Source organism: Diuraphis noxia, unplaced genomic scaffold (genome assembly GCF_037042655.1).
Source record: "Diuraphis noxia isolate RWA-SAM2 unplaced genomic scaffold, SU_Dnox_SAM2 contig0002, whole genome shotgun sequence".
Taxonomy (NCBI): domain Eukaryota; kingdom Metazoa; phylum Arthropoda; class Insecta; order Hemiptera; family Aphididae; genus Diuraphis; species Diuraphis noxia.
In genome coordinates, this window is record NW_028301712.1 from 20731036 (window position 1) to 20758766 (window position 27731).

A 27731-nucleotide genomic window follows, 5' to 3' on the forward strand; every position below is an offset into this window, starting at 1 on the left:
AATAATATACGTATTGATTTGAAACATTTGGGATATTAATTTTTAATACCTATTATGTACTTACCAAACAAAACAGTTGTCTATAATATATATTATCGTCAATGATAATTGATAATAAATAACATTTTACGCATCGGTGCAACTAAGTGTACTTAAACCTAGGCTAAGCTTCAGGTTTTTTTTTTTTTGGCTTAATGAGACCTAACTTTTTAAACCATTTCTTAGGGTGTTAATTTTGAGTTAGGGGATTCTAAGAACCCAAATCACCCTCCTCGTTGCACCAATGATTTTACGGAGCCTAAATACTTGAAGAGCTTTTAAATAGGTATTTCGATTTTTTATTATCACGAATAAATAATTAAATATTTTCACTTGATTTTACTATTCACTCAGAGATTTTTTTCAGTTCAAGACGTTTAATTTATACAACAATATATTATTATAATGGTGGTTTGGATATTTTAAATTGGAACAAATATTTAAATATTCTATGCAATCAATTTATTAAAAAAAAAAAATAATAATAAAAATATTAAAAATCTTTAAGATGTATTTATATTCCTACTTTATATTGTATATTAATTAAGAATTGTAATTATCACCATATGTGATGTTATTTATTAAAATAAAAGTATTATTTTTTTGTACTTCAAATTCAATATATTTTTAATTCATTTTATAAAGCTCTAAATAATGTATTATTTGAAACTTTATTAGTTATTTCCTATCTAAGGCGATTTATCTTTCACTGTTAGAATATCTTTAACGGCCTTATTTTCTATTCCACTTTCAAAATTGTTTCATAATTGTAGACGAAGAATACAATACAAAATACATACCCAGGTTAGGTTAGGTTAGGTTAGGTCCACATTTATAATCCATTTTTCAAACTTAAATACTTATTTTTTTAATTCAGAAGACGTATTATTAAAAAGTAAGTAATATTAGTATTACTAAGTACAGTTTATACATATTTTATGAATGAGATATATTTCTTAACATATTCATTTAAGGTATTTAATAATATTAAATTTAAATTTAAAACATAATATACATATTGTGAAAATACATTTTTAATTAAATATATTTTTCAATTTAATTTTATTAAAAAATTAATTTATTCATAAAAAGTTAGTGTTGAATATTTGTATAGTTACTGTGCATTGTTATTTTATATATTTGTAGTTTTAGATCAAAACAAAAACAAAAACAAATGATAAATATTTATATTCTTATTCTGTATCAAATCTCCTACCAAGTTCAAGATAATCCAATAATAAAAAGAAGATATTATAATATATTATATATTTTTTTAAATAATTGTGCAAAAAAATTCGGATCTAATTATACATTTAAGTTGTTCACCTCGAACTCTACGATCATCGGTTAGGAACGTTATTCACTCAAACACAACTATCACTAATGCGTGTTATCGGGTGGCGTACAGTTCGCAAAATCATTATTTCAAAATGATATAAACTTGTGTTATATTGATTGTTCCATTAATACTTAGAATTTAAAAAAAAAAAATAATTTAATTTGCTTGTTATAGTGGTTGATCAAATTATATACGTTTTAGATGATGTGATATTTTGTTGCGTGAAAAATATGAAAAATTGTCAGAACTTATAAAAATAACTGTCAATAATTATTTGCACCTGTGTAGTTAAAAAAGTTCCATCTTTAAACAGCCCGAGGTAAGTGTAAAATATCAGTATTAACGATAACGCTATGAATAGGTAATATAAAATACATGAAAATGAATAATTATGTAAACATTTTTTTTTTTCGAAACAAATAGAATTTTTATTCGAACGTAATAATAACATTTAAAACACTTTTAGTGGTTTTCAATGTTTTAAAATTTGAATAAAATTTAATTGAAATATAAAGTCAACAAAAAATGTATTTTACTAAACTAAATTTAATAATTAGGAAAAAAAATTAAATTGTATATATGTTTATAATTTATATAATCTATTATTTGATATGACTGTCTTAAAATAGAATAAATTAATATTTTTTTTTATTAAGGAATTCAATAAAAAATGCCAGTAGGCTTGTATGGGATAAACTATAATAATTGATAAAAGTAACTGCGTTATATAGCTATAATGTTAAATATTAATATGTAATGTAAAAACCCAGATTAATTGCTCTGGCTGTATTTACCGTAGGTAACATTATTGAGTTAGTCACTGATATAATTGATGTGTTAAATTCGAATCCAACGATAGTAATTGCATACCAATACGAAAAATAAATTTTGAGCAAAGAAAATTAGTCCACAAATATTAAATATTTCTTATGTTATTTTATTTTATAATTTATTTATATTAAAATCAGTAATCACACCCCAAGAGTTTTGTCAGTGGACGGCTTTTCCCTGCAAAATGTAATCTTAATTATAACCTTACTTGAGCTTATAATACAAAACTTGTGAGATTATTAAATATTAACTAATCCAAATAAAAAACAAAAAGTATTTTTGTAAGTTATTTATTTTTCTATTAGTGACATCGAATATACATATTGTTATATTATTATTTATTATTCATAAACCATTGTTATTGACTTTCAAGAGAATACCAAGAATTTTAATAATCTTCGTACCTTAGAATGGGTTGGACCATATAGTAGTATTGTGTATAGCAAATGATACTTTATAGATCAAGGGTGATATATTATATAGCCTCACCTAACCAATTTTCAACTCGCGTCTTATTAAAAAAATAATCAATATTTACTTATAAACGATAAAATACGATAAAATTACAAAAATTATAAAATGTATTTATGAACATTTTGGCTCTTGATATTATTGTATTTATCCATGTGGCTTGTGGACGTATTCATTTTGTCCACCCCTGCTATACTAACTATTTCAAATTTCTTATATTATAATTTTATGAATCGCAAAAATATTACAAATATAATCTTAAGACATCGGGTATGTACGTTTAAATATCAAATTTCATCAAAATATTAACCACAACGTCACATAAAAAATAAACGTAGCGTTATGGAGACTATTTTTTTTATTCCAGTAAGAAAAACTTATGAAGGATCTTGTATTCAATTTTCAATCAAAGTTATTTAAATTAAAATTGTAATAATTTCGGTGTATAAAATAATTATCAACTACCTATTTTTGAGTTTTAAGAATCGTCAAAATTTAAAATTCAAACGCTTTTTCAATTTTGTTGACTACATTTTTACATTTCATTGAACAATATTTATTGAAACCAGATTTCATATTCTGTAGATTCTGACTAAATTTAAAAAAATAATCAACACAAATAAAATTTTTTTTTAAAGGAGAAAAATAAATGTTAATATAATAATATTTAGAAAACATTTAAAGTCTTTGCAGGTGTTGATATATTGATTACATTCAAAAACAAAAACTGGTGTTGCATAAGTATTTCAGTTTTTTCCGTAACATATTTTTGGTTTTCTAGCTTATTTTGAAAAGTACTAAGAAAGTTCTGAAAGTAAAAACTAGATTCTATTTGTTATCCAAAACTATCACCAACATTGAAGATTGAAGCATTTGTTCTGCTACACAAAGTGATTTTAGATAGAAAAAAAATAACAAGCACCACACACACGCATACACGATTTAAAATGATCGTTCTACTCAGAATATATTAGTAAGAAAGGACAGGTAATTTAATATTAAACACTTAACTCTTATAAATTGATGACAAAATATTCATACAATAGTGACATATTATATAATGACCTATGATATTACATTAAAAGTATTTACTAATTATACACTCTTAGTGGAACATAATTATCAACCTCAATTTCTTATATTTTTTTTTTAAATGTATAGATCGTTGATGATTATTTCTTTTTTACGCTCAAAGAAACTATTTCAAAATTACTTCTTTTGAGTACAGCTAAAAGAACACTCGATAGTTTTTTAAAAGAAAACATCATCTTAATACTATGAAACAATTACATCGCAGAATTCAAAGCTTAATATATGGTTTACCGTGAATACATTTACGAGTGAAAAAGCTCAAAAAGTTTCATATGCTCCTGTTAAAAATCAGAAATTGATTTCTGATAGTCCTTTGAAGTGCGCAGTTTTTGGATAATAATTTAATGCAGTTTAACTAAATGTAAGAAAAAAATACGGAACAACGTAGAATTTTCTTTAAATAAATAAATACAAGAATTTGCAATTTTAATGAAATTTCAAACATTCGAATCTATATGTTTTCATTAAGTCAGGCTCAGAATCTATTTTTTAACTTCATTAAATGATTTATCATTCCTTATAAATTGTATACCTACTGCTATACATATATGTCATCATCCAGCGCTGAACTTACCGAAACGTGACCTACACGACTACACCGCTACACTCAATTTATATGTTATGATATACTTTCTGGATTTTTTTACTAACAAATAATATTTGTATCACACAATTTTAAATGTTAAAAATAGTATCAAATTTCAATTTTCAAATGGAAATATATGGTTATGGTTTTAGTTTTAAACTATCAAAAATAATATTTTTCTGAAAACATCAGTGAGAGAACATGATATACGTAAACTAATGAACTTAATACATTATTACAAACATGAAAGCATACATATGAGGGGAAGGTATAGTATATTTACGTTAGACATGAAATGCTATCCTTATAATCATTTTTTTAGGCACACATATTATATGAATACTGATCCAACTGAAATAAAATAATGACTATAACATTTTTTATTATAGGTACTCTAATAAAAATAATAACTCAAATACTTATAACAATTAAAATATTTGACCACACAAATCAAAACATAGGTATAGGCACTTAATTATACTATTATATATGTATAAGTTTATTAATAGTTATAGTAGTAAATATGCATTAGATATTTTAGTAAATATTACAGAGTGATACTTTTTACATAAACACTCATCATCTCTAAGAATGTCGACATTTTTGAAAATATTTATTTTACATTGCTTAAATTCATTACCAACATATTTAATGAAAAAGTAGGTAATCGTTCTGGTATCAGGTGTACAGAATATTTGAAGTGTAGGTGCATCGTCATTGACTAATAATATATGTTTTAATCTTTTTTTTTCATTTATTGTGAATTAATATGTTTCAGCACATTACGTCCTATTACAAGTATTTGTTTTATTTTTTTTTTTAAATTTTAATTCATTAAAAAATTATTAATAATAATAAAAGACAATTTTGAATAAAGACAGTCTTAATTTTGGTATAACTATACAAAATTCATTTTAACATTAATATTAAAATTTTAACTAATGTTTGTATTTTATTTTTAAAATTGCAGATTATTTTATTAACTAGTAAGAACCTTTAAATTTTACCTTTAAAAAGCATTCATTAAATTAAATTCATTACCAGAAACATCCTTCAAAATTTATGATCGTAGTATATTTTTTACTAGAAAAAGTGTCTACTGCCAAGAAGATATATTTTTAAAAAAGCGCACATCATTTTATAATGATTTTATAATCAATATATTCTTTGTTTCATTCAACATTTAAGGTAAAAATTTTATTATTTTTATAGTTATACCTTTTTAAATTCATATTCCAAAGTATAGGTAATATTCTTTCTGAGAATTTGTATAGAGACTTTAATATCAAATGTCAAATAGTTTATTCATTTTATAACTTTAAATGTTTAAAATGATATGTATATACATGCAAATTCTAAAAAAAGTATATTGATAAGAAATGTAGTTTTTTTTCCAACATGTTGTTTTGATACTTAATTGATTTAAATTACGAAAAAATATTTACAAAAACGTTAATGTTTTTCGAGATACTAAAGTTTACTGTTATAAAATCGCTCAATATATTATATTTTTATATAAACTTGCATAATTTCGTTAGCACATATTATTGAGATTTGAAGTGTGAATAATGTTTTATAGCTATAACGAAATACTGTAGTATGGTCATAAATTGTATAATCCTATGAGAACATTCTGAGTAAAAATTATTTAAATTACCTATCCATGTGTATGAAGTGTGGGTAAAATTATTACATTAGGATGTCATGCCAATTAATACGATCACGTGTATCTCACTATAATTTGAAAGTATTACATTGTAATGTAAGCAATCATCGTCATAACTGACAATATTTCTGATGATGACACGAATTAGGTCCATTTAAAGTATTTTTATCGTAACTAATGCCGAACGTTTCAATCAATTGATGCAGACATGTTTCAGTATGATGTGTACATTTCTGTAATTTATGAAGTAAAACACGAGTGTAAAATCCATACAAACATTTTGCATGAAAATACGTTTATAAAAAAAATATATAAACATTAATGAAACTTGTTTTTGCATCATACGCAGTTTAAAGTCCACATTAAGTGTGTAATAACAATAACAGGTTAAACGCGTAGGTCATTTACATATTATGTATAGGAACATTGACCCTACATACCTACTACTTGTCGAAATAATTCTTTTCAGATTCAGTTGGTTCACATAAAAGTTATCATGGTCAACCGATACTCTGTTTAGTTCCATAAGTAGGCTTGCCATTCGTCCCAGTTTGACCGGGACAGTCTGGGTTTTTACAGCATGTCTAGGTGTCCCAGCTGGTCATTAATTTTGTCCCAGTTTATGGAAGACAGGAGAAAATAACTTTAATATTATTTTGTTTAATAATAAAACATAGAATAACATTATACATAGAATTTGGGTTTAATTTGTAATGAATTTTATTTAAAAATTAAAAGTAATACAGATGTATTAAAAACAATTCATTCAACCGAAAAGTATGAACATTGGGTTATTACTAACAATTAATAAATGTAAATTCAGTAAATTTAGTTTATGTAAAAAATTGTATTGGTTGAAACATTTTTCAATTAAAATATGGGATATTATTAATTCTCGTATAATTATACAAAAAAAGGTTATTAATATTTTTTATTTGTATTAGCTTCTAGTATTAAACTATGATAGCTCAACAATATTACAATTGAACATAAACAAATATACGAAAAAAAATGGTTATTCAATATGATGTCCTGGTTTGGTGTTTTTAAAATCTGGCAACCCTATCCATAAGATATCGTAACACTATGGTTTTAGAGATCTTACGTGATTACAAAAACGAATAATATATGTAACCTATGTAGGGCTCGAAAACCATAAGCACTGCAATTCAAAAGTTACAATGTCACATTATTTGATCAGTAAACCCGACGTGGCGCTAAAACCAAAATTACAGTTTTATATTGGCGTATATCCTATAAAAAAAAAATAATAATAATAGTGGTGTGTTTAAGTAATACTTAATAAGTATGGACTGTGAAGCTCTATTACCATCGAAATTAAATCATTTTATGGGTAAGTAGGTACTTGAGATTTCATAGATCATACGAACAAACAAAGATATTCGAATATTTAAACTCTAAAATATACGGATAAATCAATTTGTAAACCTAAATATTTATTCATTTTTTTAATAGTATATTAAAGATATTGAGATATTGACCATGATAAGTAATTACCTGAACCTAAAAATTTTTAAATTAAATACGGAAATATCAAGCTTAATAAACGACCGTATAAATAAAAAAACACATTGAAAGTGAACGAAATTAATAATAATTTATTTAAGTGCTACTATTATTTTCATAAACATAGATATAATTTATAATGCATCAATATTTTTTTATTTAACAACTGCAATCTCATTATCATTCATTCCTTTTAAACTTCCAAACAAATTAACCATATATATTTGATAGTCAAACCACAGATTATAGTTTAATATAATCTGTGGTCGAACGATTGTACTCAATCATATTTATACATTTTGAATTGCATATGCTTATTTTTCTGCGTAACAGAGTTCATCAAATAATAACTTATACATATTCATCGTTCTAGTCGATATAAAATTACTACTTAACGTTTAAAACAAAATCACAACCAATATCATTGACTACATCGAATTGTTTCTTGGAGTCTTTCTCAACGAATGTATAATATAGTAATGACCGTGTAATATAAGCGAACCCCTTAACCTATGAGTACAATACAGTTCAATAAACGTGAAAATACTATTTATTATATAACAATAGTAGCACGTGTACTACAATAATAATTACCTTTACCTCTAAACGCAACTGTTAATTTGTTTAAAAAATTATATTGGATTTAAAAATCAATAAATACCTACAATATTGTTCCACAATTATTTAATTTATCGAAAAATTATTTAACTTTCATCCACGGGATGTGTTAATTTCATTATTTTTCAAAATTTACACTCTAGTTTTATTTGATGTTTTAAATTTACTCTAAGCTTCATTATTTTCAAGACTTTAAGACTTCAAAAATCATCTACTATAATATGTCTGAATGAATAGGTCGAGTGATTATAGTTTTGTTCAATGAATATCCATCAATAATCTACCTACTAAATTCAATTATTAAATATTTTCTGCAATAATTTATTAATAACGAGTTTTATAGCAAACAATGTTGTTCACCTTGAAAGAAGACCGGTATAAGAGGAACAATTGCGTCTTTCGACTTTATAATTTCATTATTTAAAAAAGTTAATGGGATAATTTTATTTTTATATTAGGATACACCATATTGTTACACAGTACGTTCCAATTTTAGAAAAATGTGTTTATATTCCATACTCTTCTATTAGTTGTTTATTTATAGTTAATAATTGACTATAATTTATTAGAAGCTAATAATATTGTATTTTGATAAATCTACTTTGAAAATTAATATACCTATATTCTATAATATAAAATGAACACCACAAGAACAATTATTTTCATAATAACTAAGAAATTTTAGACATAAACAATTTATTGGTGAATCTCATATAACTCAACAAGCTAAAAACATGTTTATATTACATAGTAACATGAGCAAAGTTTTCATTTCAAAATATTTATTTTGAAATACATTATACAATCTATACAAGCACATTGTGTATGATAAGTCACGCATAAAAAAGAAGATGCTAATCCTTCGGACAGTTTTAGGTAATTAGTATGTTATTAAGTAATGTTTCATGCGTATAATTATGATTATTATTGGTATTCATAAGACATAATATGTTTTTTTGTAATTTTTTATCTATCATAAGTCGTCATCTAATCAATTTACAGTGACCACATTATAAGCCAAATTAGTTATTAACACATGCCATTAATAATAATGAATTATGTGAATTAATAGTTTTTATTAGTACAGTAAAACTTCTATAATACAATCGTGAGCTGTCAAACAATTTACTATATTATAAAACAATTTCTCAAGTAACATAAGACGTGTTATGCTCATTAATTTTTTTCGAGGTATCTTAAATTTTGAATTACCTAGATTCAGGTTGGTCAACTGTATTATGTTTATGTATTAGAAAAACATGAAATAAATCGTACAACTTAATATTATAATAAATTCCATGAATACTACATTGTTGGAAAATTCATAAATAATTTTTTTTAAACCAACATAATATTTTGAAGTTCTTGATTCTATATTAATTTAATCACCTAATAAGGTGCATAATATACAATTATTATTATTTTAATATTTTAGCTGTGGAGTGAGAAAATTTATAAAATTATAATTCTGCTACACGTTGTTGATATTAGATATTATTATAATATAATGATTTCTACTAAATGCTTAAATTTTAGGTTACAACAACTACATTTTAATAGGTACAAATTCTTTCTTTAATTTTAAAGTTTAATATATTTAATATGATGTTTTGAAGATATTAATAATACTATAAAAAATCAAAATTTATAAATTAATTAGTGTCAAAATAATTGATAATACGATCGTAACGTATGACCAACTAATTTTAAAAATTTTTAAAGATACATAAAATATGTTTATAATTATAATAATATTATATTATATATCATCTAATAGATTACCTAAATTTCCTTGATATACATTCCTGGAAATATATTATGTTATAAATTATAAATCATGCAGATGTATTTATAATGAAATTGAAATGAATTTCCTGATAATATGTTATTGATGAGGGCATATCAGTACTCATTAAAAATATTCAACACAATTATACAACTCTCTTTATCGACGAAAACAAAATAATGTTTTGGGTTTTTCTAAATTATTTTGTTTGTTACCAAATAGTTTAAAAACTAATATCAATACAAAACCTGCAGTACCTAGTCAATAGGTAGTTACATTATCTTATTTTAAATGTTGATATTTTCTTCTTTTGATGTTTTCGATGAATTTTAATGAAATTGTATTCATTAATAAAAATTTTCTAGGTCATAAATAAGCAATAACAAATCCAAGCATTATACAACAGCTGAGATTTTACTATCTAATTAGGTTAACATGGTGTAGTAGTGTGTGGGGATAATAAATACAATGTTGTGCAGATAAGTTGCAAGTAATACAACTGCGTTTTCTTTCAAGAACGGATGCCGGGGTGGGTGTAAATAACTGTTGTCATATAGAAGCTTTTGTGTATAATAATAATAATTTCTGTGGATTTTAGTGATTACCCGATTTATTAACATTCTTTCTCACTAAAACATGAAATGAGTAAGCTATTTTCATATTTTATGAATTTGGAATATACTTTTCAAATATTTACCTATTATTGACAATTTGATCTGTTTTTAATAAAAAAAAAGAATAAAAGCTAGTGTTGAGAACAATTTTAATTATCAGAAAAAAGTTAATTTATTCCACCCCATCCTATCACGGGAGTTCTATACAACCACCAATATACCAAATATATATATATGTATAAACAGCATATAAAAACCAACTGGAAATTTAAAATTATTAAAATAAATGTTATGTTGATAGATTTGTCAAAAATATTTTATCAAATGTAAAAAATCGGTGGGTGGATAGATGATTTAAATATATAGTTGCTTTAAACCATAGCTAACCAAGTTGAAGATCTAATATACCACAAATACTAACATCTTAAATGGTAATTACTTATTACTTATTGGTACTATTACTTTCAAATACTCTTTGTGCTTATAAAACCATTTACAAAATTTATGAAAACATTTTTTTCTTAAAGAAAAAGTGATGTATTATAAAGACAATTAATTTATACAACAGGCATAAATAGGTATAATACCTATTTCTAAAACTAGTTAGATATATTCTACATATAATTATTTAACTAATAATAATATCAGCTACATAAATGAATAGCTTCACTGGTTTTAAGTATTATGTATTAATTGCAGGTTATGTATGAAACATAATAATAATTTTGATTCATCATATATAAAAAAAGTTAAATACGACGTTTAAAATATGTGTTTAAATATGAATATTTTGTTTTTATCTAAAAAAATAACCATCGAGGTCGTAATTAAAAACAGTGTTAACTATAGACCATTATATATTTTCATAATTTTTTATTAGAAATTATTAGATATTATAACATAAATTGTGTAATTTATTAAATCTATTTAAGCTCATATCGAACCGACTATATTTTGAAAAATAACCTAACCTAGCATAACCTAGAGAGCCTTGACTCAGGCATGACATGTTAATCTTTTCGCTTTAAAAAATATAAATACAATTTATTATTTCTACATAAGTACGATTTTATTAAGTGAATGTGTTTTGTAATATTATAGTTCACTTAATATTTATATAAACAGTAAACAATAACATACGATATTATTTAAATTTTAACTTCTTTGTAAAAAAAATCTTTAAAAATTTTAATTTCTTGATATTTCATATTTTCATTAGATAAATACATATTGTATAGTATTTACAATAATTAAAATTAAAAATTAAAAATTATAGTTCCCTATTATTGTTTTATTGTATGATTAAATACAAAACTATATACGTAGTTGCCTATAAATGGCTAGGTATTAAATATACCAGATACCTAATCATTTTTACCATGCTATGTACCTACAGCAAAATAATTTTTAATTTTTAATATTGATGTCATATTAGAAAGCATCCTATAAAATATTTTAATCAATGTTTTCATTTATTAACTACTTATACCTATGTCTAATATCTAATAGTGTATATTAGTGGCAACTACATAAAGTGAAAACTACCTAATTCTCCCACAGACGATATGTTATTAGACATTAATTACATTAATATGTATATTTTTCACAAAAGTTAGTTATATAAATATAATTTAAGATCCTAGTAAATTAAAAATTAAAATACCCTGGATGAAACTCCAAACATTTTTTAAACGTCAAAGTTATAAATTACTTAAATATATAAAATGAATAGAAACCACTATATACACAATATATAGACTGTATACCTAATAAACATATTGTATTAACTATTAAGCATAATTATTATGCAACAAGTCTATGTTTATTAAGAAAATAAATGAAACGCTAGATAAATATGATCTATGTGTATATATATGATACTCACTATGCATGACAAAAATTTAAATGAAATTTACAAATAACTTATAGTTGATAGTCAAGTATTGAAAAAATTATTATTTCTTATTAAACTGTTTTTAAACTTAAATATAGAAAAATTAGTAAATTAATATAATAAAAAGTTGATCTTATTATTTTAAAGTTTTACGTATAATATAACCATCGATCGTTGATTCTACCCAATAGAATATTTGTAGAAAAATTGATTTTTAATGCCAGTGAATTTTAATAATATTATAAACTGAAGTTAGCTGAGTAAACAATATTATTGGAGTTATTTAAAAAAATTACCTATGCGCTATACGTGTTTTTTATGTTAAAATAAATAATAGGTTTTGAAGCATCGCCCGAGGTTATGGTAACTTAATGTTAAAAATCATAACTCATCTTTCTGTTTCTTAAAATATGTTTGTACATTAGTTTGCTTATCGTCAAAAACTAAGTTTATTATGATTGCATTTTAATGTGAAAATTGAATACTATAACTATTGGGAAAAGTGAGGTGTAAAAACACATGTGTAAATGAGATAGATTTTATTACAACATGACCTTCGGAAATGTCCACAAACTCGTTTTACACGATTGAGATAGTCCTAAGGCTTGATCGTTGTGAATTTTGGAAATATCACCCATACTGGTAGAAAGTTATTGCCGCTCATTGTGTATTTGTGTCTAATTTTAAATGTAATATAAGAAAAAAACATACAGAAACCTACTTTTAATAATGCATAATAACTAATACGGGTAAACATTTAACTATTTTATATAATATGTTATACGAGTAAAAAAAAAAAAAACTAACATTAGATACCTAACAAACAAACTATTTTTTTGCAATTTTGATTACTAACTATAATTATTTTAGTATTTAAAAACAAATTATGGGAAATTAGAGGGATGAAGTTTTATGAGAAAATCGAGTCTCCCATGCTTATTATTTTAAAAATCGTATTGTGAAGATAAATAATAAATTTTATAAAGTAGGTATTCATTGTGTTTTGAGTATAACAGTAATAATATACAAAATACAAGAAACAAGAGAAGGAAAAACTATTTTATAATTCAATTTCTGTTAATTTTTTTTCTTTAATTTGTGTACTAATTCAAATTGCAAGAAAATGATTGGTACCTTATCAATATTTTACTATAATATTACAATACAAATGAATTTCCATGTTTAAAAAAAAATTATTTTAACAGGTTTTAATATCATAAAAGCATTAATTAAAATCATTGAAATTATACATTACAGTTACAATTATAAAGTTGATTTAACTGTCTTAATCATTAGCGGAAGTAGATATTTTTAAAATTTAAATTTAAAAATTATATAACAAATTTTTTATGCAAATAGGAATATACAAGTATGTAATTAAATTATAAATTTGCTATTGTAATCACAATATAATGAATTCAACAATAATGATGCTCTACCAAAATCATAAAAATGCACACCCTTAAAAACGTCACGATGTTGTTAACAACCTTTGAATGTTCTTAAATAATATAATAATTTATGATAAGAACGTTGTTTACTAAAACACGCAATTTCCTTATTAGTCAACAGTTTAATATAAAGTTCTAGACTTTGAAAAATTAATTATTAAAACTTGAGGTAAATATTTTTCTGAGACATATTATCACACAATTACCATTACATAATTTATAAAAGTGTCTATAGATCATAACCACTATTAAAGGGTACTTACCTGAAACCTATGCGTTCTTATGTAATTATAATATATGTTTGCAGATATCTACAAACAATTATTTATCATGTTATATAATTATAGAATACGTTTATATATTATGATATTCAGAGGCCTAATAAATATTTATTAGGTAACTGGTAATGACATTCTTGGAATGTATCTTTTTCCAACATTATACAGAATAAATAATAACATTTTAATTTTTTTTTTAAATATTTATTAAGTAAAAATACATTTAACCTTAAATTACATTGAGTACATATATAAATTGCAACCGATTAACTAAATTAGACTTAATAATAAACATTGTTGTGAATTTTAAGTTACCCGGGGGTGAAGGGCTTCTGACAGAATGTTGAGTTGGATAATATTCTAGCTTCTTATCTCTACGATTCAAATTTAAGAGACTTGAGGTATGATGTGTTTGATCATTAAGTGTATGCAACAACTGGTGCATATATAGAATTGGGTTAGGTTACGTTACGATATTTTATATGATTGATTTTTTTCAAACTAGGCAGAAATACCCATTATTATTTATCATTTTGACACTCTGAGTCATAGTAATTTTTGCTTTTGTCGAGGAAAAACATTGGTATGGCACTGCGACATCGTCACCTATTTGAGAGGTCATCAACAGAGGTACCATTATTATATTTATACCCACCACCCACCGGCTGATGTACAACTTTCACGATCGGAAATCACACAAAATTCGTTATCTGTTTATCGGTCAAACATCATATTATTGCATTGCAATTAGCATAATTACCGGTACGTTTCGTAAACACTGTCCGTCAACCAATAATTACTGTAGACAACGTCTTTAATAGTTATAAACTGATCGGTTGTCGACTGGAGAATTCCATAATACGATCGTTGTTTTGTTACGAGTGCAGCACACTCGGTTCATGTTTTCTTCGCGTCCGCTCGCGATACTCGTACGATAGTATTCTGTAAACCGTCGTAATTCAGAACGAAAGTGGCTGAAGATATCACCGAGGACAGACGGAAATTGTTTAGTAAGAATATTTTTGATAACTATATGATAAATATTATGTACGTATTCGCCTTGACATGAATTTTAAAATTTAATACTGGTCGATGACAAAAAAAAAATGTATCCGCGATAATACAATAATGTACGATTTTCAACTATGAGAAATTACAACAACGTGCACTGAACCTGATTTGTTTATGTTGCATTATTTTACGAGTGTGAATCATAACCATCAGCGATGCTGTTGCTTTTATCTGGTCGTTGAGTCATGTATTATGTAATTGTTACAAATCATATGGTCTGGTCTCTGGTAGGTAGGTATAGCAATTCAGCATAATAATAAAGCCATGTGACATAGTTTTAAAATTGAACGAGGTATTAAAACTTATAGTTTTTAAAATATCTACTATTTTAAATAAGTAATTCGATCACTATTCTATATTTCTATACGCGTTACCATAAACGTAATTATTAAAGTTATTAACACTGTATAATATACCTTGTATATCTGTATTGGCTGTATTGTCTGTAATTATATTCATTAATAATTATTAATAATCACATATTTACATGTTATAACTATTCATTAATAAATTGACAACGAATGCGATTAATTAATAAATTAAAAACTCCCTAATTAGGAAGTAAAATTAAAAAACGAGTGTATTTAAACTTCATTCCACATATTTTCTAGTCTTAATTTTATAATATTTGAATATAAACTTTAGTAAAAAATGTTGTATGTTATTATTTTAAATATTATTTTTAAAGTAATAACTGACGACTGTTTAATGAAATCAATAAAATGTTTCTTGTTGGGGCACGGTTTATTAATGTATTTAAAAATTGAAAGTGATTATAGATTACCAATACTCATATTTTATTTTCTAAGATATTTTAATATTTCAACTAAACTATACTCTTAAAAATGTATTTAATATAGTAAATAATAATTTAAGCACTGGTGAATATGATATAAGTACATAAATAATTAAAATAAGAATTATGTACAACAAAATAATAACATCGATTTAGTCATAACAGATGTTACATTAATAAAGCGTTTTACCTGATTTTTTTAAGAACTATATTCTTATTTTTTGTTTAAATATATTCAAATTAAATAGTAAGTTTTACTAATAGTTAATAAATTATAAATGGCCATTATCATAATTTTTATTGTAAGCATTTTAAGTTGAAATGTTAAAGATATTCGTCAAAATCACGAAATTCTTAAATTATTTTTTAATTAAACCAAACCTATTTAATAACTTAAATTAATTAAGACTTCCTATTTAATTTTTCACTGCTTGAATCAAAAATTAAAGTTTAGTATAGGTACAGCAATATTTTTGTGATTGCTTAAATTTAAAATATAAAATAGCCATTTCCCCACAAACGCTTTTTGTTATTTTATTTTGTTCTAAATCACAAAATATTAACCGTACACATAAAACAATCGATAATTACTTAAATTACCATTTTATATTTATAGTAATATATATATATATTTTTTTTTTTAATGTTCGGACTGATTTATACTGATATTATCAACAATATTTTCAAATTTCAAATTTCTCAAGTTTTTTTTCAATAAATTGTCGATTAAAAATATTTTTCTTTGTAAAAAGCTTCAAAATTCAACACAAGGTTCCTCATAGGTTGTATCATAATGTTATTAAATTAAAAATATCAAAATTATATAGTTCTAATTTCTTATAAGCATTAAAATGTTTTAATTTACATTTTTACAAATCTGATTATTAAATTAAAAATATCGATTTTTATAAATTATTTTGCTGTATTTAAAAAAAAATCGTACGGAATTGAAATTTTTTCCATTAAGAATAATATTATGTTTCCTACACATAATAAAATAAATAATTAAATTGGTATATTTAGGTATATACTTTAAAGTGTCTATGAGAAGAATCGGCTCAGAATCGTTTTTTGTAAGCAATGATTTATTACTATCTTCAATTTTAACACATGGATAGTAATTAATGTAAATGAATGCATTTCATATCTATATTCTATATATATATTTTTTCATATAAGATTATGTAAGTTTTTTTTAAATACGAAACATCAAACACGCTACCTGTCCTGACAATGTTTCAATAAAATTAAATAACACTTAAACCAATATTAAAAGACACAAATACAAAAAAATTAAAATACCATTATTTTCTTATACTCAATAATTAGGAAAATTGAAAAATTTCAATGAAAAACATGAGCTTATTTATAGTTAACTATCCATAAATTTACAATTGGTATCATATTTTTGCTTAAACTTAAAAATATAAAGCATTTTTGGTCAATGAAAGTTGATACTGAGATCTAAACTATATAAGTGTTCCATTATACTTTTATTGACAGTATAAGATAAATACAAGAGTACTATATAGACTATAGAAGTATAGAGTGTATTAGAATCTATAGTTAGTAGGTACTATTATAACTATATTACCTAGCTTTATATAGGTTCCCGTCTTATTTCAGGTAAAAAGTACAATCACAATATCAATGATATATTTTTATTTGAACATATTTTTCATATTGAAACAAAAAAATTGTAGACATATTCTTCGAATGCTTAATATTTGACGTAAATCCAATATCGGTATGAAAAATATTTCTTGAATTCAAAAAGTCATTGTGATTGTTTTCATAAATAATAAATAATACATTTTAAGATTTATTATCTTATTTTTTAAAAATAATTGTAAAAATTGTATAATATGCCATATTAAATATACTAATTATAATAGTAATATTATATTATATACTAAAGACAAACATTTAAATGAACAATAACTTTTTCATTTTTGTGAGCCAAAACTAAATTCGTGTATGATCCAATATATAGGTTGTTACTTGTTACTTATAGGGTTAAAAAAAAGGACATGTTTTGAGCACTCATATTGCAGATAAAGTAAAAATTCTTTCAGAAAAAATAAACTAGTTCTCCTCACCGGAATCAAATTTTCAATATCGTGGCTAATAGCTCATGGTATTGATCAGGGGTCTCCATTTATTTTTTTACGCAGGGCACAATTTTTGATACGCTTTGGCATCGCATTCCACAATTACATTAAATACCTTAATACTATTTATAATTTATAATCACACTAAAATTGAGTATATCATGTGTCGGGACATAAAAAATGAACTTCAAACGTTCTTCGAGTCTCAAGGAATCTATTGATATACATTTTAATAAGAAGTAATGTAGTAATGAATATATAAGGGAAAAATAAAGAAACACTTAAAAATAAAGGATATGTATGTATTTTATCGTTTATATTTTAAATTAAAATCCTTATGTATAAGGTACTCTTCAAACCTATCTGGTCCTACGGAATTCAACTCTGAGGATCAGCCAAAAACTCTAACATAAGCCGAATCCAAACCTTTCAATCTAAATGCCTCCGACAGATAACTAAAGCCCTTTTTTGTGTGTCGAATGACACCCTACACAGGGACCTCCTCATTCCGACAGTCAAAAACGTCACCAAAACTCAATACAAACGCTTCCACCTCAAACTTGCAAATCACCGAAACCCCCTCATCCAAAACCTCTCTTCACGAATAATTCCGGGCGACCCTGGCCGGCGTTTAAAACGTAGGTGGTATCGTGATCTATTAATGGACTAGTTAAATAGCCCACTAATCACAACTATCTCGGCATGAAGTGCTATTACTGAATAGCTTCTTCAACCATCCCAAGCACGACCTTCTATACAACTCTCTATTGTGCTTATTGTACATTTCTGTTACAGATTGTACAAATTAAAATAAATATGTTTAAAAAAAATAAAAATATCTCAAATTATGCAACATTTTAAAGGATTTTAGACGGAGACTTAACATTAAAAGTTCATATATCTTATGAATATTCTCATGTTATATTAAAATGAAATTATTATTATTTCAACTATTAATATTGATTTTTTTTTCTGTATTCTTAGAAGAACGCATCAAAAGAAAAAATCATGGCGAATTTAACGCAAGCAAAATTTCATATTTTCATGTCTGAAACACAAGATCAATTATTAAAACTATTTGAAAAAGAACTAGTTTTTGGCAAGTATTCAAATATTAATAAATTGTTTTCTCGTTTGTAAACATCTAAACTATAAGTATTATTACCAATCATCGATTGATATATTTCATTCTACCCTCGAATTATGTTACATAGGTTGGTAATTATGTATTCAGGTATTCGGTTATGACTAGAATAATCATTAATAAATATATGTAACTACATACCTAAGTACTACTTGACTGTAATGTTTAATATTGATATAATATTATTATAGATGAAGTGGTCGACTCTTGGCCGCTTATGAGTTCACCATGGCCAGTACTCTCAATATTATCTATGTACTTATTATTTGTATTAAAACTCGGCCCAAATATGATGGAAAATCGGAAACCGTTTAACATTAAATATGTGATGCTTTTGTATAACGCTATACAAACGCTTTATAATGGCTGGCTTGTATCCTGGGTGAGTTAATTACATTTTTATCAATTTACTATATTATATAATTTTGTATACCACACTATTAATGTATAAAAATTGAGATTATCACACACATAATAAAATATTATGATGAAAAAATATACTTTAAAAGTATCCGTTGGAAGTTAGTTCACATAGATAAATATTTTATGTATAATACTCATATGACGTGAAAAACGTCGAGAAATGTTTCTTTTTTTACAAAAACTAAAATATTGTATATGTATATTTATATTTTATATACATAAGTGTATTTATTTATTAAAAAATCAACAACTCTTTTAATGTGAGGAGTTGCCTTATGAAGTTAGTAGGTACTGCTTTAAAATTATAAGTTATTATTTTATATTATATATTGTTTTACACACAGCAAATAGATATTCTTTTATTACTTTTTTTACATTTTAGTTCTTTATCACGCCTGGAGCAGTGGAATACCATTTCAATCATTTATGTCATCCACTTCCTCGAAATCTCAATCAATTTCTTATACATGAGGTAAATAAAATAAACTGATAAATTTAAATTGTTATCTTTCTTTATTACTGAATTTTATATACTTATATTTACAATACTTAAATATATTATTTTGAATTCGTTTCAGTTAAACAAAGGATCATGGTTTTTTTTTCTATCCAAAGTAATAGATTTATTAGACACAGTAAGTATATGCTTGTTATTTCCTTAAAAATAAAGATTAATGAATAACAAATTGAATACTCTTTTTAATTATTTTTAATTAGTAATTTATTTATGTTATTCAATACAATACTTTTGGTAATATTGAACGATTCAATACAAAATTATTAATACTTCAACCCAACTTCATTTGTATTGTGAGATATCCGATCACATTTATACATAAAAATTGATATATTTTAATCCCTTAGTTACAGAAACTAGCCATTAAGCCACCCAACTGTATAACCATTTCTCATTCTTTTAAACTTTCATTAAATTACTTCCCACTCTGCACACTCAACAAAAACCCTAAGATTTGTGACATCTCTTATAATATTATTTAAAACTATTTCAAATTATCACTAAAACATACCTACTAGCTACCCATTGTCTCTTTTTAAATCGATCAACAATCTTCGGCATTCAATATCCAACATATAATCTCATCTCAACAAAGAATACTGTCGTCTCAATTTTATAATATCACACTTATTTAATAATTAATATTAATATCAAACTATTAACGTCTGTGATGATTATTGATATTGTGTATTATTTTTTTGATAAAAGATCACAATAATCATTCGGAAGTCCATCTAAAATATGCAGTATTTCTAAGTGCATATTTCTGTAAATAATTAAAGTATTACATTAACTTCACACTTATTTATATTTTTGTAGCATATCGTACAATGACTAATCATTAAAACAATTATAATATACAGGGTGATTGATTTATCATAAAACACTCATTATTTCAAAAAGTATTGACTTTTTTCAAAATATTTTTTTACATGGTTTCAAGATGTTAAAAAACCAACGTTTTTATTAAAAAATTATATTTTTTTTGTTTTTTACTCTTTTGAATGACAACATAGAGTTTTAATTTCATATTCCAAAGCAGAATATTTTTCTAAGTATTTTGATATATAAAAATCGAATTTGGGGCTAGTAGTTTATGAGTTATAGCAGTGTTTCCCAAAGTGGGCGATATCGCCCCCTTGGGGGCGCTAGACCTATCCAGGGGGGCAATGGAAGTTACAAGCTTAATTGGGGGGCATTTCATTACAAAAAGGGGGCGGTGATAGTTTCATCTGTCGTTATCGTAATAACAGAAACACCGTACGTGATCTAAATTATCTGAATTATTTTTGTATTTAGTACACTCGCGAATGCCGACCTTATTCGTTGTCGTTTTTATAATAATTTTTGTTAATTTGTGTATTATTTTATTTAAATTCTAAACGTTTTTCACATCATGGCATCTGAATCGAAGAAAAAATGTAGGCAGTATAATATTGAATATTTGAAGTATGGTTTTATTCAATCGCCTACAAATATAACATTACCAATGTGTCTCATTTGCCGAAAAGTATTTTCAAATGAAGCTATGAAACCATCGAGACTGCAAGAACATTTAATAAAAGTTCATGCTAATAAAAAAAATATGGATTTATTTTATTTTCAAACACTTGAAAAGAAATTTTTGAAAAAGCCGACATTGGTCAATATGTTTTCAACAACGTCGAAACAAGATGATGACGGATTGCGAGCTTCGTACAACATTTCTCTACTGATAGCCAAGTCTGGTAAACCACATACTATTGGCGAAGAACTTATTTTACCAGCTATAAGCGAGGTAATAAACACAATGCTGCATAAACCAGCTTTTGACATTATTAAAAAAATTCCTCTGAGCAATAATACAGTGCAAAGGAGAATTGATGAAATGGCACAATCTGTCGAAGAATTATTATGCGAGTTTTTAAAAGCCACCAAATTTTCTATACAGCTTGATGAATCAACTTTACCAGGTAACGAAGCCTTATTATTAGCTTACGTACGATTCGTAAAAGAAGAAAAGATTTGCCAAGAATTATTATTTGCTAAAAACTTGATGACTGACACAAAAGGAGAATCAATATATTACACATTGGAAGAGTTTTTTAAAGAAAAAGAAATTCCTATGTGTAATATCTTATCAGTTGCGACCGATGGTGCTCCAGCCATGGTAGGGTGCCATCGAGGTTTTATTGCATATTTGAAAAAAACTGTACCAAATGTACTCGCTGTACATTGTGTCATTCATCGACAACATTTAGTTGCCAAAAATTTGAATGAACGCTTACATAAGTCATTACATTATGTAATTTCAGCTATCAATAAAATCAAAAATAATTCATTGAATGATAGATTGTTTGGACAACTTTGTACTGAAAATGATGAAGAATTCAATCAATTATTATTTCACACAGAAGTTCGTTGGTTGTCGAAAGGTGCCTGTTTAGACAGATTCTATAAGTTGTTTGACTCGGTACTTGAATTTTTAAAAACTAAAGATGATATTTTACGAGGCAACTTAATTAATTATAAAAGTGACATTGCTTATTTGACTGACCTGTTTAAAAAATTTAATGAAACAAATTTGCAGTTGCAAGGTGATGATTTGAATTTAATCAAAACAAAAAATATTATTTCTGCATTTTTAATAAAACTTCTTATGTACAAAAGAAATTTAGGACGAAAAGAATTTATACAGTTTCCAAATCTATCAATGGCACAAAAAAATGATGAAGATTTAATGACATATTGTCAACACCTGGAAGCACTACATTCCGATTTCAACAAACGATTTGAGGATATTCTTAAAATGAACATACCCAAATGGGTTTTAGATCCATTTTCAAATACAGAAACCATAGATTCTGCAAAATTAGAAGAAGAATTGATAGAAGTAACTACAAATGAGGAATTAAAATTAAAGTTCAAGGAAGGTTACCAAGTATTCTGGCTACAAAAGCAGATACCTATACTTTATCCTGGATTGTGGGCTGTTGTACAAAAATTTCTGATCGCATTTCCATCATCTTACTTGGTTGAACGTGGATTTAGTGCAGTAACCAATCTACTCACTAAAAAAAGACAACGGTTACAAATAACTAATCGTGGGGACTTAAGAATGCTGCTTACGAAAATCGAACCTAATATCAACGAACTTCTAGCAAAACACCAACCACATCCATCTCATTAAGATATTTTTTTTGATTTGTACCTATACATTATATATATATTTATAAACAATAAATTTAATTTTTCATTGCATACTTTTTTAACAATATTTTTTTTAAGGGGGGCGTCTGTCGGATTTTTTTTTTTGGAAGTGGGCGGTAAAGATAAAATGTTTGGGAAACACTGAGTTATAGGATTTAAAGTTAGATTGGCAGAGTGGAGTGGTATGGGGTTACCCCGCAAAAAATTTGTCCACTACTCCGCTTGTATAAATTTTAAATACATATAACTCATAAACTACAAGCCCCAAATTCGATTTCTATGTATCAAAATTCTTAGAAAAATATTCTGCTTTGGAATATGAAATTAAAACTCTATGTTGTCATTCAAAAAATTAAAAACATAAAAAACCATGTAAAAAAATATTTTTGAAAAAAGTCAATACTTTTTGAAATAATGAGTGTTTTATGATAAATCAATCACCCTGTATGCTATAGAATTTATGTTTTATAGCAAAAATATTTTGTATGTATAAACATATTACTTAGCATATTATTATAATGTTAAATATTCAATAATTTAAATTAGGTATAAATTATAAATACCTTGCCTCATAAAAGTATAGGAACAATACAATTATTAAACCATTATAATTTTTGTTACAAGGCTTTATATATTTTACTAGAAAATTATTATTACTATTACAGAATAATTTATTTACATAATTATCATGTTACAGGTTTTTTTTGTCTTAAGGAAAAAACAATCCCAAGTATCTTTCTTACATGTTTACCATCATGTAAATATGGTAATCACTTGCTGGGCTTACCTACGCTTCATAAAAGGTAAAAATGTATTTTTATTTGTTTTATCTTACCTACTGAAGTAGAATAGTATACTCATAATAAATAACTTGAAATCAGAATTTAATCAGTCAGTTGTATTACCTACCAACAATCGAAGAAACTGATTATTAAGTTTAAAAATTAACACCAAAAATTATAATGATATTTTATGCGTATAATTCTATGATACGCTGAGAGATTAACGATAAATACATAGAATTTCTATAGTTTTACTATAGAGCAGAACTAATAATCGTAAAATCTTATGTCACATTTGTATACATAATTGCATGTGTCGTCTCAGTTTTACACACGTACAACATACCAAATTTTCGTTCACCGTTCACAGTTGCAATAGTGTAGGTAATGAAAGTTTTGATTTAGAGAGAATTGGCCTATTATAAAATTCAAAGGCAAGATTATTATTTAGGACCATACTTAGGTTTTTATTGATATTATTATTTTTAAGTAAATTATGACTAGTGGCAGCAGAGGAATAGTAGTGTTCACACAGATCCTCCTCTGCTGTCGGTTTAAACGAAAAAAAAGAAAAGTAAATTATGACTTTATTGAAACTTTACATTACAAGATCAAAAATTCCAATTCATATTTATAATTAATTGTTTTTTATATTATAAAAGGGGACGGAACACTGAGAATATTCTGTATGTTTCATTTAACACTCAATATCCCAAAAAATATAGAAGTTATAGAAAATAATTTATTTTACACATTTAAAAAAAATGATATTTTATTTATTATTATTTTTTGTCTTCATAATTTGTTTACATTTCTGCCTATTTAATAACGAAATACACTTCTAATTTCGTAATATTCCAAATTAAAATATTTTTCATATCACTTTTGTTAATCAAAATTAAACTGAACAAGTAGATAATTTGTAATCATTTGTTATAATTATTTTAAGTTTAGATAAGTTCAGAAGTGAACTAACATTTTCCTGGTTACTCCTTTGCCAATCGACTACGTTCGCCTAACCTCTAACTTTTAAATACTTATTTTTTTTAAACATTTATTAGAAGGTATACTGTTTGTAAACATAATTAGTAATTACAATAGCATATGAGCAAAAAAATACATTGGCATTGATGTTTTAAGGGGTAGTTACCCAGCAGTGGCATTTAACTAAATGCATATAGTTATTAAATATCTATTCGTTCAAAATTATATTTTTACCTATTGAAATACTTTAAAAAATGTTTTGTTTAAAGATATTAGAATTTATGTTACATTTTGAGAAATAGATAAGTGAAAACATAAGAAACGATGAAAAATATTGTTTTTTGCACAAGTTAATGTTGATATTTAATGATTTCAATTAGGCATGTGATAAAAAATATCTAAAAAAACTTGTATAGTGAATTTTAAAAATTAAAACAACCACTCTTTATAAAAAAGTTATTTCATCTTCAAAACAATGTGGAACATAAATACATTTTTAAATGTACCTACCTACATTCTTTATTAAATCATAATGAAGCTTATATTAGGCAGTATGAACAAATCGTTTAGTAATTAAGTCAATACACATTACACAGATCGGATAATGAATAATCAAAAAACAAATAATTAAACCATATTTTTAGGAGAACAATTGATATTTGGTGGAATCATTAACTCATTCATTCATACAGTAATGTACAGCTACTACTTTTTGTCAGCTTTGGGCCCGCATATGCAAAAATACTTGTGGTGGAAAAAATATTTGACTCGTATGCAAATCGTAAGTACAATTATTATTTGATTTTAAAATATTCTTGGGCACTTGAAAATAAAATTATTTTAATCGATGATTATGACATTATTTTAGATTCAATTCCTATCGATCATGGCGTATAATGCTGGCCTTTACACATTTAACTGCAATTTTCCGAGGTTATTTATGCTGTACGTGATTGCCGATGTTACATTATTTTTGTACTTATTTTTAATGTTCTATAAAAGAACGTACGAACAAAAGCTTAAACCGAAAGTACACATAAATTGAACGAACAAGATAAAATGCCTACTTTATCATTGTTCGCGAAAATGTGATTTTATATATTTTTTTATGTTGTCAGATTTTGTTTTTTCCTAGAATAAGTATAATTAATAAGGTTGCTTTACATTATATGTATTATAAAATTCACTTAGAGTCAAAATATTTAATAGCAGTGAGTAACGTAAGTAGTTGTTATATTAATAACATATTTGTTGAACAACTACTCATATACATTGTATACCATTTGTATTTTAAGGACTTAATGTGCTTTAAACACCTGTACAATATTGACTCCTAATATTCTAACTAGCTGAAGACAGAAATTGTCTGAATACCATGTATTTATATATTTTTTTAATCTTTTTATCATTTATGTATTACAATATTTCAAATGTTATAAAATATTTTATATTTGAAAAAATGTATATATTATAAACGTAGTATTTTATATATCTACTATTCTACTATATTTAATAATTATTTAAAATTTTCATATGTTAATTTAATGATCCAAAAAAGTTGATATACTTATGTGATTCATTATTTATATGATATCATTATTATTTATTAGACTTACTATAAAATAATCATTAGTGAAGTACCTATATGAAATAGAATTATGATAATAATTAAAATTATATAAATATTAAATACTTATTCTATGTGAAAATGTCATACATTATATGGAATAGCCACATAGAGTGTATTCCGTGATGCACTAAATATTTTCTAGATTTAATCTAATAAAGTGTCCATAATACTTATCATTTAAAAATTCAAACACTATGAAAAATTTTGTTAGTCATAATAATTATTATACATAATTATAAAATATTAGACTATTGTTTTATACTTTTGGCATTGCATTGATTACTGATATATTTTTCTAACATTTATCTGAGTTAATTTACAAAAAGATAACTATTTATCTTCAAAATCTATTAAATTGGTTTCTTCAAAAATGATTAATTCAGTTATAAATTATTGATTTATAAACTTTTAAATTACTTGAGTAAGTGCATATCTTTGTAAGTCCAGCTTAAATATTATTTTATATCATAAGCGTTATAAATATCTTCATAAAATATCACTTCATATTTATGGTTAATATGTATAGTTAAAAATATAATTAAATAGTTGATGAATCAGTATTAATGGCTTCATTAATAGTTAGTAGATAGCATACATTCTTTATTCAATCACGAGTATTAGTTTTAGAATATTGTATTGTTGTGAGACTATTTATATATATAATATTAATAATCAATTTTTGTAAAATTGGAATATTATATCATTGTTATTTATAATTAATATATTAATCCAGTATTATTTATTTATTTGTTTAAATTCATTTAGATACAAATGTGTTAATATTATACAGTTTCCTGAAGTATTAGGTATGTACTTATAGTTGATTTTCAACAAGTTAGAATTTTTTCTAATAGACGCCTTTATTTACGATCTTTACAAGAAATATAATAAA

The 27731-nt window shown here is 24.8% G+C and overlaps 1 protein-coding gene across 3 annotated transcripts; it reads left to right on the plus strand.

The window, feature by feature from the left end:
• Nucleotides 1–1413: 1413 nt before the first annotated feature.
• Nucleotides 1414–27585, plus strand: LOC107162293 (very long chain fatty acid elongase 4-like). Of its 3 annotated transcripts, XM_089219645.1 has the most exons (9): nucleotides 1414–1697; nucleotides 3462–3667; nucleotides 19155–19269; nucleotides 19506–19696; nucleotides 20120–20209; nucleotides 20316–20372; nucleotides 24141–24246; nucleotides 25854–25990; nucleotides 26078–27585. In XM_089219645.1, the coding sequence occupies exons 3-9, from the start codon at nucleotides 19179–19181 to the stop codon at nucleotides 26252–26254; spliced, it is 849 nt and encodes a 282-aa protein (XP_089075771.1). In that variant the 5' UTR covers nucleotides 1414–1697; nucleotides 3462–3667; nucleotides 19155–19178; the 3' UTR covers nucleotides 26255–27585. The 3 variants fall into 3 exon arrangements, with proteins under 3 accessions (XP_089075771.1, XP_089075770.1, XP_089075772.1); XM_089219644.1 differs by lacking the exon at nucleotides 3462–3667 and having other exon boundaries at nucleotides 1415–1697; XM_089219646.1 differs by lacking the exons at nucleotides 1414–1697; nucleotides 3462–3667 and adding an exon at nucleotides 15183–15202.
• Nucleotides 27586–27731: the final 146 nt, after the last annotated feature.

What these genes read in the sequence shown, in the direction of transcription:
- LOC107162293 (XM_089219645.1), top strand. Translation starts at nt 19,179, where the DNA reads ATGGCGAATTTAACGCAAGCAAAATTTCATATTTTCATGTCTGAAACA. An exon ending in TGAAAAAGAACTAGTTTTTG is followed by an intron (nt 19,270 to 19,505) that starts GCAAGTATTCAA and finishes ATATTATTATAG; the next exon opens with ATGAAGTGGTCGACTCTTGG. An exon ending in ATTTGACTCGTATGCAAATC is followed by an intron (nt 25,991 to 26,077) that starts GTAAGTACAATT and finishes ACATTATTTTAG; the next exon opens with ATTCAATTCCTATCGATCAT.